The sequence below is a fragment of the Pempheris klunzingeri genome, chromosome 16 (genome assembly GCF_042242105.1).
Source record: "Pempheris klunzingeri isolate RE-2024b chromosome 16, fPemKlu1.hap1, whole genome shotgun sequence".
Taxonomy (NCBI): domain Eukaryota; kingdom Metazoa; phylum Chordata; class Actinopteri; order Acropomatiformes; family Pempheridae; genus Pempheris; species Pempheris klunzingeri.
Window position 1 is genome coordinate 18,686,675 of NC_092027.1, and position 19,630 is coordinate 18,706,304.

The following is a 19,630-nucleotide window of genomic DNA, read 5'->3' on the forward strand; positions in this document are numbered from 1 at the left end:
GAAGGTTTTTTGTCACTGAGACGGGGAAAACACAGTATTGTTTAAATATGGGATAACAGTGCACATTCTCAGACATTCATTCTATGAATACCTTCCATGATAGACTAACATTTGCCTGCTAAATGGTACATGATCTGATGCTCAGCAGGATTATATGTCTGTTACTCTTGAAACTGCACATTCACTCTGAACAAACCGTTCATGTTTTCTAGACACAAGGAATTAAATATACTGTAAAAAAGACAATTTCAGACATTTATAGTTTTACTCTTGAAACACATGAAATACATGACAAGGAGGTTTAAATGGTATCCATGAGAAAAGGGCAGTCAACATGGCAGCCAAGGGGCTCAATCCAAGAAAGTGACTTTGTCCTCTGATTTTCTGTCATCAAGAAACAGGAATATATCACTCACTTAAATCCATCTCCGTGTCATTTTTGATTTATATTCATTAAATACAGAGCAGCAAAGCCTCCATGGCGTGTCGGAATACTGTCCAAGGTGAATATCTGTGAAAGTGAAACTGTGCACAACAGATGATTGGCTGACGACTGAATCTCTACAGAGCTGTGAAAAGGCATCATTGCCTAGTAAACTATGATCTGATGTTGAAATGTAATAAAAATGAAGTCAAAAGTGATTTTACTAAATAGATGTGAACCCAAGGTGCACCCACTAGCATTTTCTGGACTTTTTCTCGCAAACTAGCATTTCAAACTTTAAAGAATAACTTGTTGGCAATGAAAACTGTTAACGTTCACAACTGTAACTTTTCAATGATGGGATTCCACAAGATGACATGTGCATGTTAAATAAGGTACATAAATAGATGCTCTGATCTGTTACTGAATGTTCATTCTGAACAAACCATTCATACAAGGTTGAAACCAGTGAAACCAGTGGTTAGACTCAAGTCATTAAATATATTGTACCAAGGACAAGAAAAGTTGTGGAAACCCACTTTTCAACTAAAATCACAGCAGAGCTTGACACAGTACACACACTGATGTTGGGCTTTTATTGAAAGTCAGACATTAGATAGCAGTCAGTATCATCCTCCTCTGTACTGGTGATATTACATTAGTTCAAAATACACTTTCTTATTTTGTTTAGAGTGATGTTCTCATGGATATCAGTCTCATGTCTGTATGTTATGCACAGAGCTGAAGTGGTTAGCCTAGCTTAGCATAAAGACTGGAAACAGCTGTGCCCAAAGCTCAAAGATTGTTGTATGTTGCATCTCACACACGAAGAAAAACACAAAAACGACTTGTGGTTTTAGGGGGTGTTATGTGCTTGAACTATTTCAGACATGAAGCTGATACCAACCTTGGTAGAAACACTGACCTCTGTATGAACATGGGACTAAGCTGAGGACAAAACATACACCATCAGTGTCAAACATAAGTCATACAGCCTGAATCTACCATAAACATCAATGATATACAACATTGTACAAAAACATCAATAATTACAGACCAATAGCTCTCTCCAGTCTGTTGACTAATACTGCTTTCACCTTTAAATCCTTTTACATTCTATTTCAGTGTAACTGTAAATATGTGGTATTCACCTCTTAGATTGATTAATAGTTGGATCATTTTTGGCGAACTGAACCCAATCAGTATTCATAGGCACTTTAAATGAATCACCAACTATTTCCCTAGGCATCACTTGGGATATGGCTGTCTGCACAACACCAAGAACATGGCCTCTAGTCTCATGGCAGTAAACTAGAGGAAATGAATGTTCCAAAAAGTTTCTAACTAATAATGAGATATCAGCTGAGTTTTTCAGAAACACAGAGCATAAATATTTTTGAGAAGGATCACTTCAATTAGTTTTGCTTGATATACAGAATGAACAGTAAGTGTATAGCATGTGATGTATTTACCCAGGGTGAGCTATATTTAGGTCACGTGACGACAGCTGATAGCTGTATTTGCTGAACTAGGCGGTGGGGGACAGTCCCGGTTGAACACTTTGCTCCCAGGACCCCCGCACTGGGGAAATGAAGCTGGTTAAAGTCACTTACAAAGAAGAGCCTTTTTGAAGGCATGTTTCATTTGGGTTTCTATCAGATACTGCAGGTAAAGAGGAGCTTGTCTCGTCTCAGTGTTGGACTGACACTCCTGGCTCCTGGTTTTATTATTTCTAAGCAAACAACAAATGTTGTCTGTATGATAAAGACTGCTGTATACAGGGGGGGCATCCTGTCCCCTTAACGAGTGATCTGCATGTGGAAGCTCTATAAGGAGTAACCAGCCATTTCAGTCACATTTCATCTCCAGTTTCTGAAGTCCAGCCAAGAGTGTCAACTTTTTCTTTGAAGCATTTTGGGTTTCATTTATTTTGAAGGAGCATGCATGTGGACTGTGTATAGTGGTTTGTGTATACTTCACATTTTTGTGGTTTTCTAATGGTTTGCTAATGGATCTTATTGCTCTTCATACTGTTTCTATATGCAGTCTCTGCTAAAAGGTTTTTAAAGTAAAGTGTTTAAGTTTCTAATGCAACTTTAATTGGGCACATTTTGGGTTAAATCCTCCTCTACAAACTTGAGTATCCCCCTTAGTTGTACCTCTCCTGTTCATGGACCAAATGCTATCACCCATGGTTTTTAAGCTCAGCTTTTTCAGTCTCATCTCCAGGCTTCGCACGTGCACATTCACGTGCACACCAGACCATCATGAAACTGGAAGTCCTAGTGGATCAGATTTTTCATGCAGATCTTGCAAATCTGACAAAGAAGTCGTATATATTTTAAGGCCAAACAAGTAAAGTTTGTTATGTGATGACTCCTACTGACAGTAACTCTGCAGCACCTTCACCAAACTGCACCTGGTTGATCATCTGATCAATACATGTTTATATATCAATAAATACAACTGAGACCATATGGCTATAGTAGCTTTATAAGGCAATGGAACGTAATATTTGGCCACATTATTGTAAATACAAATGCTTGTATAGTATGTATTAAGCACATGCATACATAAATGCATGTGCTTAATGATTTTTCCTTAGATGTGCCATACTGCCCACATTAAAGGATCATTACAACTGGTTAGAACTTGGGTGTTATTTTTATAGTTTGGGAAGTCACTACTCATCACGCTGACTGCTGAGATTTAGGAACATCATGAAAAAGAAGTCAGACAGATCAAGAAACACAAGCGGAAAATCAGCCAAGCTGAAAAAAAAAAACCCAAACCAAACGTACAGTAGGGGAGAGCGGGGCTGGTTGTGTCATGGGTTGACTGTCACAGCGCTAACTACAGCCAAACTAGAGGGCGCTGTTTCATCATGTTGACCTCAAACATTAAGCGTGACTTCATGCTCATTTCTATCTGGCTATTCTGTGTAAGACAGACAAAACAGTACATTTTGTGTTTTTCATGGTCAGAGTAATTATTCATGCAGCTGTTGTTCTTGTAATAAAAGTTTGTAGGTGATGAAGTATTTCATAATCAAACATGTATTCAAAAGAGGAAGGTCACTGCTTTAATTTTATTCTACTTATCAGTTGCAACCAAAAACGTGTGCTATTTAGCATAAAACCTTTGGCAGGAGGTCAGGTGGGACCGCTCGTCTCCATTAGAGAGAAACTATGACTTTCATAAAACACTGTGCATTCCTTCATTTTACTTCTCATTACAGAGAATAATTCAAACCAATAATAATGATTCACATTCATGGTTTAAACAATCAGGCAAACACACTGAGGATTATAGAGATGGTGATTCTATTCATTCAAAAACTGATGGAGTGCCAAGCTTGAAAAACTTTACAGAAGTTTTTTAAAATCATATTTTTCACTAAACCCCTTTGATAACTACAGGGACAACTGGCTCCATGCTGGGGTTGGTTGTCACAGTGTGTCTTTGAGTTTCTTTTAACACAAGATCTTCAGCTTCCCTCTCAAGTATTGATGACTGTTGTAAGATGTTTTCTTGATGAGCATGTCACATGGGCATAAAAAGTGTGGCAACACACCCCGGTCTCTCCTACATAAAACAGAAAGGGTGAGGAGCAGCATGCAGGCATACAAACTCCAGCGCAACAAAAAGATGTTCCAAAGCAAAACCCATACTTCATGCAATTGGCATATTCTATTAATTCAAAACACCAAATCGCATCAAGTTTGGAGGTCTGAAAATTCTGATTACAGAGAGACTTGCTGGCTACAGTGCTACATGTACCACAGCTGTGGACGCAGTTTTACTGCACTTGGTAACAGTCCAGCTGAACTCACTCACAGTTTGCCTGCCAAAGGTGTTTTTGTAATGTGAATAAACTGCTTATCTTCAACCTGTCTGACTGTTTTTGTGTTCCCAGATCTCAGCAGGTACTTTTGTTCACTGAGGAAAGCCTTAGCCAAAGCTATATAAAGTGGAATTAGCCTTTAAACAAGAAGCCCATTTGCCATCTCTAAAGCAAACACACAAGTCAATACTATGTCAACACAGAGAATGACTGTGTGAGAACATTAAAACTGGTTGATGAATTCAGCAGTGGTATGTGCTTGCATTGTTTCTAAATTGCCTGTTTGTACTCTCCAGGCTTCCGTCTTCCTCAGCCTGTTGGTTTCATGCGCTTTGGTTGACATTTCAGCGTGTGGAGTGTGTGATGAGTGAGGGGAGGTCAGCGCTCTGTTTATTGCTTTCACATAGAGATAGATTTATTAGTGTACCTGCCAACCCTCCCTGTATTCCTACTGTAACTGCAGCGTCAGTGTCGATCACTCTAATTCCTGCCAGCTCATCTACCACTTTCTCTCCCCCCTCTCATCTTCTGCTCACCATGACCCTCACTCTTCATCACTCATCACTGTCTATCCACTGACTATCACAAACTAACACTTCTATGGTGCTGCTTGATGAAGCTCTCCTGCTTCTCTTTACCGACCGCTCCCCTCTCTTGCAGGGCCCTCTCGTCCTGGGGTCCGTCAGTCGCCACCTCGCTACAGACCAGCCTCTCATTAGGCCTCCTGTCACTGTCCCATTCCTCACCTGGCACGCTCCCGGCGTCGCTCAGGTCACCCAGGTGCTCTACAGAGTCACACTTTTCCAGGTCGGAGGCGATGGTCTGCAGGCTGATGACTGACATGCAGTCCGAGCCGGCCTGCTCCACCTCCAGCCGCTCCCTCTGGCCCCAGCCGCTCTCTCTGTGCCTCTCTACCCACAGTCTGGTTTTCTCACCGTCCGCCCAGTCACTCTCTATCCCATCGACTCCCATGTAGCTGCTTACGGGAATCCCAGTGGAGGCTCTGACCTCAGCCTCAGCACCTACAGGGGAGCTCCGACCTCCACAGACTGCAGGACGCCCCCTGCTGGCCCCCATTCGCCCCCTCTGTGCATGGATCTGCTCGCTAATCTGCTCCAGGTTCCGCAGGGCAACAGAGTAACGTGTTTTTACTTTTGCCACCTGCTCCTCCAGCTGTACTACTTTCGCTTTATGTTCCTGGAAAACAATGAACAGCAAGTTAGCAATACTCACAGTAACACATTCAAATTTCTCCAGACCTACTTACCTGTAAGTGCACCCATTGCACCTGACTAAAGCTTGCTAACTAGTCGCACAAGAATGGCAGAGAAAGTTTGGCCAAACTTAACCCTTAGAGGGCCGGCATGATCAGATCACGTGACATTTTCAAAGCGCCGTAACAACAACCCAGGTCACCTGGAGCACTGCTGTTGACTTCACTCAAAAGTGCAGATTTGTTTGATTTGTTTGTTTGACGTTGATAGACCATGTAAAACCGGAGATATGATAGTTTTAATTTGATAGTATAAAAATATTTATGCAGGCGTAAAGGTGGGATGGGCAGGCGTCGCATTTCTTATTGCAACGTCTGCATAAATAACTTCACACTTCATTTTACTTCTCATTACAGAGAATAATTCAAACCAATGATCATGATCCACATTCATGGTTTAAACAATCAGACAAACACACTGAGGATTATAGAGATGGTGATTCTATTCATTTAAAAACTGATTTGGAGAGACACAGGCCCCAGTATAAGATAGTATACGCAAGACATTTACATTACATTAACATTAACAAGATTTCCAAGATCTGTGCTCTCATAAAATCTTATTGGAAACGTAGTGCAACTCAGAGCAGCTGCAAAGCTGCAGGCTAAGTGAAATACTTTCAAAATTCAAATGAAAGTCACTGAATGGTAGGACTAGCAGTTTATAATGCCTCAAAGCCACAAATGTGTGTAGGAGAAATCGCCTCCATTACAATGCACACATTTTGCAGACTCTGTGTTAATAGAGCAGCTAAAGTTGCCACAGGTAAAACACATCAGAGTAAAAGCTGCTAAATCATGTGGAATGTCAGGCAGAGCCTGTGCCCCAGAAAAGTAAAATCATCAGCATGTATACAGTAGCAGTCAAAAGTTTTATTGAAGACATCAAAACTATGAAGGAACACATATGGACTTAAGAAGTAAACAAAAAAGTGTTAAACAAACCAGAACATGTTTGATATTTCAGGTTCTTCACAGTAGACACCTTTTGCTTTGCTGGCAGCTTTCCACACTCTCTGCATTCTGGATGGTTCTCAGTTAACACATGCGCCTTGTCAGGAGTTAATTTGTGGAGTTTCTTACCTTCTTAATGTGTTTGAGACCATCAGTTGTGTTGTGCAGAGGTAGGGTTGGTGCACAGTTCTATACAGTGAACAGTCTTATTCCACTACTCTTCTAATCCATATTATGGTAAGAACCACTCAGTAAGTAAAGAGAGACGACAGTCCATCATTACTTTAAGACTGAAGGTCAGTTGATCCAGAAAATGTCAAGAACTTTGAATGTTTCCTCAAGTGCAGTCGTGAAAACCATCAAATTCTCTGATGACACTGGCTCTCATGAGGACCCCCCAGGAAAGGAGGACCAAGAGTTACTTCTGCTGCAGAGGATAAGTTCATTTAAGCTTTCAGCAAATCAGCAGCACCTCAGATTAGAGTCACATAAATGCTTCAGAGTTCAAGTAGCAGACACACCTCAACATCAGCTGTGCAAGTAAAAGGTGTCTGCTCTGAAGAATCTGAAACAAAACATATTCTGGTTTGTTAACACAGTTTAAGACATAATTCCATTTGTGTTCCTTCATAGTTTTGTGGTCTTCAATATTAATCTACAATATAGAAAATAATAAAAATAAAGAAAAACCATTAGGGTGTGTCCAAACGTTTGACTGGTACTGTATTTAGTGTGTATTTGTTATATTGTAAAAGAATCACTGCAGGTACACACCTCTAGGATGTGGTTGAACTGAGCCTTGAGTTCAAAGTAAGGTTTGGATTTGAGGATGACCTTCTTCAGGGCTTTCTGGAGCGTCTGGACTCGAGCCTCAGCATCCTGGCAGAGCTGAGTAACTCGCTGGTGTTCCCTCTCACTGCGGAGGCGCTCCTCCTCCGCCTCGTTCACCTGATCAACACCGGACATGTGACTGAGAGCAGGAACACTGCATGATTTCAAAACATCACACATTACCTTTACCGAACCCCATTAACAATAGCTCCATTCGATTCAAGTATCCCAGTAGGCCACGAGAGTGATCCTGCATGCACAATGCCAAAATTGTCAACATGGATATTCACCATTAGAGGGAAAAGATTAAATATGTAATTTGGCTAAATCAACTGTTTTAAGATCCTGTTAGGTATAAGTCTGCATGCAGTGTCTACTTGGTTCATAGCATCATGGAACTGCAATACCGACAGAACTACATAAAGAGCAGCATTTCAGAGCGCAAAGGGTCAGATTTGTAAGTGCAGAATCACATGTGAGAGCTTGCAAAGGAAGAACTCTACTGTGAATTATTTGCCTACTCACCTGTAATTTAATGTTTATTCTCATTTGCACTATGTCCTTACTTTGTCAGTATTTTAGTATTTGGAGCGTTAGCCACAATTTAGTACGTTCTACGCTCTATGTGCCTTTTGATTGCCCCCTGTGGACAAATAAAGTTTTTTGAATTGATTGATTTGGGAGTGTTAACAGAAGAAAAATGGCATAATCCAGTCACAAGTGCACAGTGCAGTACCGTGGCAGGGTACAGCAAGCACACACCACAGAAAGCACTTAGGATTTAGTAACTTAGTAAAAAGTTAAGTATTTCATGAATAATTCATAGATCAGTGTGTGCACACACACTTTTCTTTTCTCTTCTTTTTATCAAACAGTGACCTTCATCAAGACCATTGAGCTCAACTCCCAGCTGTGCCTCACATTGCAATAAGGCAGAGCAAAAGCACAAGTGAATGCTTTGTGATAAATGAGTCTGATAATCAGAATCAGAACAGGAGATTCTCAGAGCTTTCTAACTCTTGGAAATATTTTATTTCTTCTGATCTTATTTGTTGATCATGAGACATTAAATCATCATCATAACTCATGATGAGTTTTTTTCCTGTGATGAATGCAGTTTGCTTCTGTTCAGTTTTAATATGCTACACTTCTCTTACAGTCCTGTTTTCTACATTTATTTTTTCTTTTATTTACTTTTATTTTCAGAATATGCTAGTTAGAGTTTCTTTGTAATAACAATGGAGCCAAACTGACATGCTGACACGTTTGTTCTCAAGGACTATATGCTGTTTTTCATAGGAAATTCCTAAACAACCAAAATATCCTCTTCAGTTAAAAAGGTCAGACAAGCTGGAAAATACACAAGCTCCCCTGATTTTGCCTGACAGAACACACCAAACTCCCAGGGTGAGGACGACACCTCGGTGTGTACCTTGACAGTGGCGTGGTTGAGCATCTCCTGCCAGGTTGGGTCCATGGTGTTCCTGTCTGCCAGGAGGCCCTGCTCTGCTACATACACCATCTCTCTGGCAGCAGTGTGCATGGACACGGCCCTCTCATATCTCAGAGCTGCCTTCTGGGTCTCCTGTTGGGCCTGTGGAAACACACAGCAGCAACTAAAAAACAACCAACTAACCCATCACAAAATCTGCTGCAGCATTAAACGGGGCTTAGGGTTCGTTCAAAGGCTGCAAGCAGAGTGGAGCTGGTCCTTCCAGCAACAGGCTCAACCCACAGATTCAATCCAAACTGTACATTTCACTGACTTCAGAGATCAAAATTTACAAAAATGTGCAAAAACACCAAGATTTGAAAACACTATTTGGGTTTAAACTATTTAAATGTGGTCATTCCTAGTCCTGATGCAGCTCAAACCCCTTCACCGTTTGCATTTGGCTTATGAGGAATCCTGATGTTGACTGGTGCAGATTGCTTTCTGCCTCCCTTGCTTATGTTTGGGTAACGTTTTTGGAATTCTCTTTTCAAAACTGTCCGATATTTGTGGACAGCTTATACAGACAGATCCTTAGAGAGATCCATCTCTCGCCCAATGGCGGCTGGGATTGGCTAGACGATGGATGGATGGATGGTACAGACAGTGGGAGGACAGATGGATGGAAAAGCCGCATAAGCAGAGTCAGATACACAGATATGACCTTTGTAACACAAGAAGTGAATACATTTATTCGACCGCTCAGTGATTCCCAGTCCTCCTGTTTACTTTAAGCTCTGACTGGGTCCAATGAATAAACTACAGTCAGGGCTCAGATTTAACATCTGCATTCAATATAATTCAGCCAGAGCTCCTACTGGCAAAGTTGAGTCAAATGGAAGTTGGCCCTCACAAATAGAGTTGTATGGGGTCACTCTAATTCCTAATACATTCATACTCAACTTTTCAGATGATGCAACACTGTTGTCTTTGTTAGGCAGTGAAGATGATCCTAGTGTCCATCAGCATTAGTGGAGATCAATTAGTGCAGAGGAGTGAAAAGAGCTCACTTATTGTTAATCCCAACAATACACAAGCAATGATTCTTGGTCTTCCAGTCAACTCGTCTTCTCCTCCTGTTTACTATCCAGAACACATGCAGTGAACACCTTTCCTCCTCTATGTGGACGCTATTTAAACTTGGAGTCTTCATATTGATTATATTTGTAGCAAAATACAACAATTATGCAATGATCTTCTCAGGAGACTGAGGTCGTTTGGAGTAAACGAACAGATCCTCTTACAGTTTTTCCCGTCTATAATACAGATCCTGTGTTGCTGTGAATCTGCTCAGAGACTGTGAGTTTTCAAGCTGCATACATAAAAAGAATGTGGTCTCTGGAAGATAACATTACATCTGACCACTCTCATATTGTGATTAAAGAACAAATCCATTCCAGCCTAGAGGAAGATGCAGCTGTGCTAATTTGAAGTGAAGTCAAGGTTACTTTGATCACATGGGATGATCTGGTCGACATCTCTGCACGAGAAAGCTGCAGGGAGGCCCGGCTAGATGAAGAAGGAGGATAACAAAAAATATAAGGACGCTGCTGAGAGATTAGGCTGCACATGACAGGCTTGTCAAACATGTTGTGGTACACGTGCTAAAACATGAAATCTGCATAGGAGCACCACTATTGTAGCACTAACCACATTTTCCTCATTTCCAATTTGCATTTTTATAACTACAAATGACAGTTCAGGTTAATAATCCATTATTGCTTTAATGCCATCAATTAGACCTCTGAATGAATCTTCTGAACGCAATTTCCATTAGTTTTAATTAGAGTTTCAGCTGACTCCTCAACATGCTGATTAAACATGACTGCCACTCATGCCCCACTCCTTCAAGGGTTAAACGTTAAACGTACATAACCAATCAGGTTTCATTATAGACAAATCATCCTATCTCAGCTGTGGCTACTGACATTTAAGACACTGCACATGCTTCACCACCACTTGGAATGATATGTATCCAGTACAGTTGGTTGTCACCTGTTTCTCCTCTGTTATGCTTGCGCTTCGTTTTTAGCCAGGACCTGCTGAACCCGTACTGGAGGGTACCACTGTTCACGGGGGGGAGGCGCCAAGTATGATAGAGTTGGAGGGGTGTTTATTTGAGTGTGACTGAGCAATGTTGTTTTATGGTCTCTGACATGAGTACTCCCCTAAAAGGGTGTTACTACCATGTTTTGTAACTGATGACTAAGGGTTGGATGTTTTGTGGCCCAGGTGTTAAACTCTATTGGGAGAACTGATTATTGAACATTGATGAATGTCCTTTGGTAGGAACTAGCTGGTATAAAGGAGGCCGGAGTTTTCAGTTGTGGTCAGCCTTTGACGCAGAGATGAGCCAGTGTGGAAAGCTATAGGGCCCAAGAGACGAAGGACGTGAGGCCTTTTCTTTGTCCCTCAGTTTTGCATTCTATTACTTTTCCTATGTACTTTCTTTTTCAAGTATGGTCAACATCAGTCGTTTCTTTTCCTTTCTTGGCCAGTCCTGCACTGTACATAGTGGAGGTTTCCACTTGTAAATAAATACATCTGAATAGCAAACTGGTTATTTTTCTGTTTCTGTTTCCAAGCCACTCTGTCAGCTTTACAGATATGCTGTGGTCTATGACTTCAAATAAAGCAAATATCTACCAACTTTAAGAAAATGTCAATTTTACAAAAATTACAAAATACAACCCAGTGTCAATATATGTCAAGTACTCAACATCTATATTTTCAACTCATGAATCTGACAATATTTGGACAAGAAATGCTCCTTGTAGATATTTACTTTTCCATTTATATGTCTGAAGTGTGATCCTGATCCTGCTTGGATCTTACATGGGTTACATCTGTGTGTGGAGTTTTGAGACATTTATCTTTCTAGTGTCATGTGGAACGTACCACATGGAAATATGAAACCATGCAGGCTTTAGGTGGAGCAGAACAGTCTGCTGTCATATGTTATATGAATTGGAGCTATATAAATGAAGAATGACTGATTGATTGATGTGTCTTCCCTTTTGACAGCTTCACTGATTGCACTGTTTGGCAGGCATGCAGAGAGTGTGTCCCTCCTCTGATCATGCTCACTGATTTGTCCTCATATCAAGTGTTTTCATTCAAGCTGGATGGCATTTGTCCACTGTTATTTTTGAATCTAAATATCATCATAAAACACATCTGTACACACTAATAATGACGCTCATTTCTCTCCATAGTTGAGGTGTTCAACAGTTCCTACAGGACATACAACAGGAGATGGTGACGCTGTTTATCCGGATGGATCCCATGCCAGGTAGAAGGAGTAGAAGTGTTTCATAAAGTCACTGACTAACCATCTCTGGACTAAAGGCCAGCAGTATTGTTCTGTCAGGCTGTTCTCTCTAGTTATCAGGATCTATATGTACCTGGTCTTTCTTAGCCGTACCTTTGTTTAGTTTCACTAGCTGTTATCTTAACCATGACTTCCACCAGGCAGCGCTACCACCCATTACTATCACTGGTCTGTTTGTGTTTAGCGACCTATTTAGTTGAGATGTCCATCGTCCTTAAATTTAGGGTGACTTGGTCATGTCAGACAAACATTGTTGTTGTTCCAGTTATTTTCATTGCTATTTTCACTGCAAAGTTTCAGAGTTATTGAGTTTTCTAAATTTCCTTTGTCTGCTGAGCGTCTTTACCTGTTGCGGGAAGCTGTGGGAGGGCACGACTATGCCTGAGGGGGAGGCTGCTGATGTTGCCAATATGCATTCTCCACTTGTTTTGTGAAGGGTCAAGTATAGTGCATTTTGTGATGCATTCAAGTACTATGCGAAATTTGAACTGCTGTAAGGAATGATTTTGTGGGTGTGATATATTCTGGGGCTGAGATATTCAGGGTGGCCACCCCTGTAGTATGGCTGGAGGGGGCCTTGGATAGCATCCATTCAGGTTTGTCTGAATAAATTCAGATGCTTTGGGGAGGGCAACGGGGGTGGAAGACAGTTGGCAACACCAGACTGTGACTGGACAAGAGATGGCAGAGGGAAGTGATGGATCAGGAAACGATTTAGGAGAGATGGAAGTAGGTAGGGCGAAGGTAAAGGGTGAAGGTAATTGTTAAACTTGCACAAGAGGGGGCTTCTTTCAGCAACTGGAGCCTAATACAACTGACTGAATCCATATGTAGAGAAACTGGAGAGATTTTGAGAAATGGATCACTAATGATTATGTGTAAGGATGGAGGACAACAAGGGAGAACAATCAGAATGAATAAAATAAATGGCAGAAAAGTGCATTGTTGCAGTGACTAGCGTCGGAACCTTGGTGAGGGGAGCTGTCACAGTAAATTTATTAGTAGATGATACAAAAGTAAGTGAGGCCAAACGTTTGAAAGCAAACAGGAATGAGATTAAAAGTGACAGTCTATCAGTTATGATAGCATTTGATGAAGAAAGACTCCTGGAGAAGATCTTTACTGGTTACATGTGTTAGGATGTGAGGGTGTATATTCCCCCACCACTGAGTGCAAGGGAAAGATAAGGTGTGCTAGATGTGGTGGAGACCATGTGAATGGCAAATGTTCACAGTGGCAAAGAGCTAAAATGTTGCAACTGTGGAGGGTGCAGCGAATCAAGGTTACTCAAGGAATCAGCTGCACAGGCAGCAAAAGAAGTTTCAGGAGACACACGTGCCTAAAGACAGAATGATACTAGGAGCAAAGATACAGGAAAATGTGAAGGATGTGATAAGATGAAGGAGTAAGAATGACTGTACTGTTTATGGCAGAGATAGTCAACTTTTGTTCTAAAAAGATATGCTACAATTAGAAAAGAATCTGGAAAAGGTGGAGGAGTTGCAATGTTTCTATAGAATGGAATGAGTTACCAGGTTAGACAGGTGCACAGATGGTGAAACAATTGTAATTAAGGACAGACAGAGGTACTATAGGCACAATTCATTCTTATAGTCGGACATAATGTATTAGAGGGTGTTTGGGGATCAATGCAAGGCAGTGTAAGATGGTGTGACGATTTCAATTCACATCATTTATTATGGGGGAGCAACAGCTGGGGTGGATTAGTTATTGAAGAATTAATAGATGATCACTGTTTAGTGTGTATTAATAATGGAGATGGAAGACGATATAATAGCATGCAAAACAGAAAGGACTCAACTTGACATTTGTATCTAGTGCACTGGCAGGGTGAGCACATGGGAGTGTGGTTAAATAATACACCACAGCATATTTTTACATTACTACCAGCTGGTGGCTTAAGTTGGCACAAAGATCTATTATGAAATCCCTACATGGAAATCTGAAAATGCTAACTGGGATGCTTTTCAAGAGATCTGTGTGAACAGATTTGTGAAAGTTCAAGTGAACAGCCAGATGGATGTATGAATATATGAAACAGTGAACAGTGAACTCAGGTTGCTTTGATCCAGTAATACAGCAGATGGGCAATAGTAAGGAGAGCAGTAAGAACACAAAAATGCTCATTTTGGAGGCAATATTGTAACAGTATTGGAAGAGTAATCTTACAGAGGAAGCCCTCGGCACACATGACTGATAATACATTGTGTATGGTGGTAATAGGGTTAAGAGGGTTCGGGATCCCACCCAACTTCCTTCAATGTGGAAACAAACAATAATAAGCAGTAATTACCTGAATATCCCCTAGGGGATGAATAAAGTGTCTGTCTGTCTGTCTAATAGTGCCTGCTCTTACACTCAGATCCTTCTAGCTGCAGACCTTGTGCTCTAACTTTTATGCATTTGCACTTATGCAAAATCTTGGAACAAATGGTGACGGAAAGACTAACACGTTTCCTATCAAAGTGGCTTTCGAATGGCACAGACCAACAAGGAAATAGTGGTAGCTGTCTTCTTTCATGTGGACAAGGCATATGACATGCTCTGGAGAGAAGGGCTACTCATGAAGTTAAAGTCTCTGGGAATTGGTGGCAGGGCATACAACTGGCTCATGAACTTTTTATTTGATAGGAAAATACAAGTAAGAATAGGTGTAGAATACTCCAGCGTATATATGGTGCAGAATGGAACTCTGCGAGGCAGTGTGTGTAGGATGTTGCTATTCAGCATAATGATCAATGCTATCTTCTCTCAGGCTGCACAAAGCACAGGAAAATCTTTGTATGCGCATGACGCATACAGAAAATGCAAGCTGCAACAGTTGAAGTGGGAAAATGGGCAAGAAAATGGGGATTCAAATTATCCAGTTTCTCAATACGACATAAAATCTCACCCATCTCATTAGGAAGGAAATCTGTTGTTTCTTGGGATCTGGTTTGATGAAAGGCTCACATGGAGAACAACTGTAAAAAGGTTATTAATATCTTTCATCGTTTGCCAGGACAAGTGGGGAGCAGAGCAAACAGAGCGCCTTTACAAAACATTCACTTGGCACTCATGAGATCTGTCTATGGCTGTGCAGCTTTTATCTCATCACCAAAATCACTAAGATATTAGATGTATTACAAGCTCAGACCCTGAGAATCTGGAGTGGATCCTTCAAAACATCTCCAGTATCAGCGATACAGGCAGAAAGGGGAGAAAGGCTTTTAAGGACGAGAAGGGTGAAGTTAATGCTGGAGCAATGTGAAACATTTAACAGACACATTTCACAAGCTTTGGTGGATTGGTGATGCAAAGGCAGAAAACATAGGATCACATCCGTTACAGTACAAACCCCTAGTTTCAATTTCTTCTTCTTCAAAAAGTGTAGACGTCAATATACAGCAAGAAATGAAAGACAAGTCAAAACAACCTCCAGTGTGGTGCAGAGTCCAAAGTAAAGGTATATCTACATGCTTCCTTTGGATTCCTGCTCATGTTGGTGTGGAAGGAAGTTTTATTCTGGCCAAACAAACACTAAGAAGTGAACATGTGGATGTACAAGTTCCTTTAAGCAAAGCTGAGGCTGAGATGTTCATTAGGACAGATGCACAGTCAGTGTGGCAGGAGCACTGGGAGGATAATGAAACTGGGAGGTATTTTTACAACATATACCCACGTGTTCAGGGAGTATCGATGTAAACACAAAAACACTGCGGTGCCTGAGGCCGGGAACACGCTGCGTCTGATCGTGGAATCTGTTGGATCTTTTTTCCGGCGTCCGTGTTAACAGGTTAGAGCAGCCACACAGCCTGAGTGAGCAGCACGTCTCAGGTGCGTCTCACACACGGCAAAGTGTGGAAAGACAGGTGGGGCTGGCAGACAGGTGGGCTGGCAGACGGCACTGCAGCAGTCTGTGTGTTCCCAGCCTTACTTCTAGCAAAGAGAAATAATCCAGGCTCACTTCCACAACTCCATTCACACTTGGCACACTTACTAAGTGTATATTAAGGGTACAAAAAGGCACATTTAAATGAGTAGGAGTTACAACAGAGCCACAGCCTCTGCAGGAAGCGTAGATGTGACATAAACTGAACAATACCCAACATTCTAAAATAATACTGAGGGTCAGAACAACACACACAGTCAGCTGTTAAGCTTTCATGCTCTCAGAGTGACGGACGACCTCCTAGTGATCTTAGGATTAGTACCTTGGACAACGAATACGACATATTTTGCAAACTTTGTTGAAAGTTCAACAAGTAGCACCTGTGAAGCAGCAGAATGCTTCAGGCGTAGTCTTAGTTTTTGGAAAGTGTGTATAGACTTATTTTAGTCAACAGAAGCCTAAGACACTTTCCTCTCCTGCGTGTTGCATTTTTTTTCTGTCTTCAACTGTCCCAAAATGTTGCCGCCATCTTTGTTGTGAACAGTTACCATGGTTACAGGCCCTAATCTACTGCACAGGTTGGTGGAAGAGGCATTCGTCCTCAAGTCCCTCCTCGGAGCAGTAATACACCAGTGAGAATGAACAGAGCCCATCTGACCCAGCGTTAGCACAGCTGCCTGTACTGTCCGCTGCCAGTCAGTCAGAAGCTGAATTCACTCAATTGTTCACTGACATACTGCTTGGGAAGGCTAAAACGTTCTATAACTTAGTAGTATTTCTTTAGCAAACATCCAGAGGAAGGTTCAGATGGTCGACTGCCAACAGGAACACACTCTGAGGAATGAACACTTGATGATCTTATGTTACTGCTTTTTGGCCAGCAGAGGATTCCAGAGGCAAGCAGACTGGTGAATAAGGCTTTGCATTAAAACAGTAATGAGGTCACTGTCAGTGTCTGTCCGTCTTTCACACTGTTTAGTTTTTACTCACTGATGAAAAATAGAATACATTTCATCATAAAAGATACTTTTTGTTTAGCTTTGTCTTGTTTTCAGCGTGAAAAACAGGTTGTTAATATTTCCCGTCATAGTTTTCACTGACAAAATGAACCCTGCTGAGGACATTCCCATTTAATGTATTTAAATTATCCAGCCAATCCAGTGTCCCCAAGGTGCAGCCTCGGTCAAGCCTCTGTGATACTCCATGCCAGGTTATGATTACACGTGTTTCTAATTCCTACTTATCACGGTAGACTAACCTTTAGAAACATCCATCGATATAACACAATACAACTGGACAGCAGCAGAGTCTAAAGCCTCCCACATGAAGTGGGAAAAATCAGAACAAAAAAGCAGGACTCTTCAGACTGCACTAGTTTACAGCAGCTCGACCTATTAGCTTTTAATACAAACCGCTCCACCCTCTGTGACTGGTGATTAGACTTCCTCACTGGCAGGCCACAGTCTTTCAAGATTGGGACTCTGATGTCAGCAAAAATAACAGTGAACACTGGCACCCCCCAAGGATGTGATCTGAGCCCAGTACTGTTCACACATGACTGTATTGCCTAACATAAAGACAACTCCATCCTGACGACCGTCATCGGGCTGATCTCCGGGGAGGACAAGGTGGCGTACAGGAGTGAAGTGGCAAGTCTAGTGGGATGTTGTGACCGCAACAACCTCACCCCCAACATGGACAAGTCCAAGGAGCTGATCCTGAAGATGAGGAGGGAGAGGAGGCTGCATCAACCCTCGATGATCTGGGGGTCTGAGGTGGAGAGGGTCGGCAGCTTCAAGTTCCTGGGCGTCCACATCAGTGATGACCTCACCTGGACACCGGCTGTACTTCCTGAGGAGAAGTTTGGGATGTCTCCGAGGACATTCTACACTGCCACCATGAGAGCATCCTGACCAGCTGCTTCACGCTGTGGTGCAGGAGAAGCACCGCTGTGGACCGCAAACGCCTGCAGAGTGGTGAGAACGGCCGAGAGGATCATCAGGGCGCCGTTAACCTCTCTGCAGGACATCTACCACCACCGAATCCACAGGGGAGCCTGCAGCACCGTCAGGGACCGCTCCCACCCCCAGCGCACACTCTTCTGCCCTCTGGCAGGAGGTACAGGAGCGTGAGGAGCAGGACCTCCAGGTGGAAAAACAGTTTTTCCACAGGCCATCAACAGATCCACTACCCCTGTCCCCACCGCACGGGAGCACCCTTTCCACACAAACACCCACAGCCCAGTAGCATGTATGTGTGTGTAACATCAGTCCTGCCATGCAATACAGACACTTTTCAACTTTCAAATTTCTATTTCATTTGATCTATTTCTAGCATCGAGGGGCAACGTAAGAATTTCATTGTTTGGTGAAACTTGCTTTTATTTGTGCATAAAACAAAAAAACTATTGAATTGAATAGAACAGTAATCTGTCACATTACTGTGCATTAATGTGACACTGAGGACGTGTGTGCAGCTATGACACTTACCTCTTTAGCCAGTCTGCGGGCTTCATAGTAGGGCCTTGCTTTCTCAATACACGCACCGAGCTGGGAGCCCTGAGCGTTGAGCTTCCTGGCAGAATCTGTAAGAATCCTCCTGTAACTGGACCTGGCATCCTGAGGGGAGCACACACAGGACAAAATATGCAAATCCCATTGAGTGAGCCATGCCGAGGCACTGTGAAAAGGCTGAGGCTGCGATGACAGGACAAGGGAACAGTCTCTCTGTACTGTGCAAGCACTGGGACTGCGACACAAACAACTTTCTCACATCCAGCTGCAGCTCCAGCTTGTTGATCTCATCGCTGGCCTGGTTGAGGTGCTCGAGCTCCTCCTGGAAACACAGGGAACAGATGAGCTGCATGAGAACCAGAGCTCCAGCAGAAAAGCTGCAAAGATGCACAGAGTAAAGAGGAGATGCCACCGGTCTGTAGAAGGAGCTGCATGGAGCCATCTCTATTCTCATTCTGTTCATTATGTAAAATGTGAACGATTTGCACCCAAAGCAGCACAGGCTCCACCTGAACACACAGAATGTAGTAACATGCCTGGATTCTTGGATCCAGCTCCTCCTCGTGTTTCCCAGCCTCTCCTTCCTCTCCGGTGTTGGTCCGGGTATCATCCTCTCCATCATCCTCACGCTGCGCTTTCACCTCCTCCGCGGAGTCTCCGTCCACCCCTCTCCGCTTCAGCATCACGGTGCTTCCCTCTCCGCCTTTCGCCTCCTCCCCCGGGGTCTCCTCTCGTACAGCGGCCAGTTTAGGGCACCCCGCGGCGGTGGGAATTTCACGCGAGGTCCCCGGCTCCATCTGCGGCCTGTCGGTCGGCTGACGGTTTTCTTCCGTCCGTTAGCCTCCGGTGACGATCACGGTGTCAGCTGCTGGAGACCCAATGCTCCAGGGCTGAAATGTCAGGCTGTGCCTGCATACACACATCCCAGTCTGCGTGTGTGTGTGTGTGTGTGTGTGTGAGAGAGAGAGAGAGAGAGAGAGAGAGATGGGAGCAGCTGCTGCCTGCCCGGCTGCCTCCGTAATTACTGCACAGCACACTAAAACTAATAATATAATAATAACAATAATAATAATATA

At 42.6% G+C, this 19,630-nt stretch overlaps 1 protein-coding gene across 1 annotated transcript; it reads right to left on the reverse strand.

Annotated features, from left to right (window-relative positions):
* Positions 1-4,850: 4,850 nt before the first annotated feature.
* Positions 4,851-19,351, reverse strand: sh3bp5lb (SH3-binding domain protein 5-like, b). The gene is made up of 6 exons (XM_070847046.1): positions 19,091-19,351; positions 18,814-18,876; positions 18,531-18,659; positions 8,759-8,920; positions 7,270-7,443; positions 4,851-5,465 (listed from the first exon to the last, which is right to left on the reverse strand). The coding sequence occupies exons 1-6, from the start codon at positions 19,349-19,351 to the stop codon at positions 4,851-4,853; spliced, it is 1,404 nt and encodes a 467-aa protein (XP_070703147.1).
* Positions 19,352-19,630: the final 279 nt, after the last annotated feature.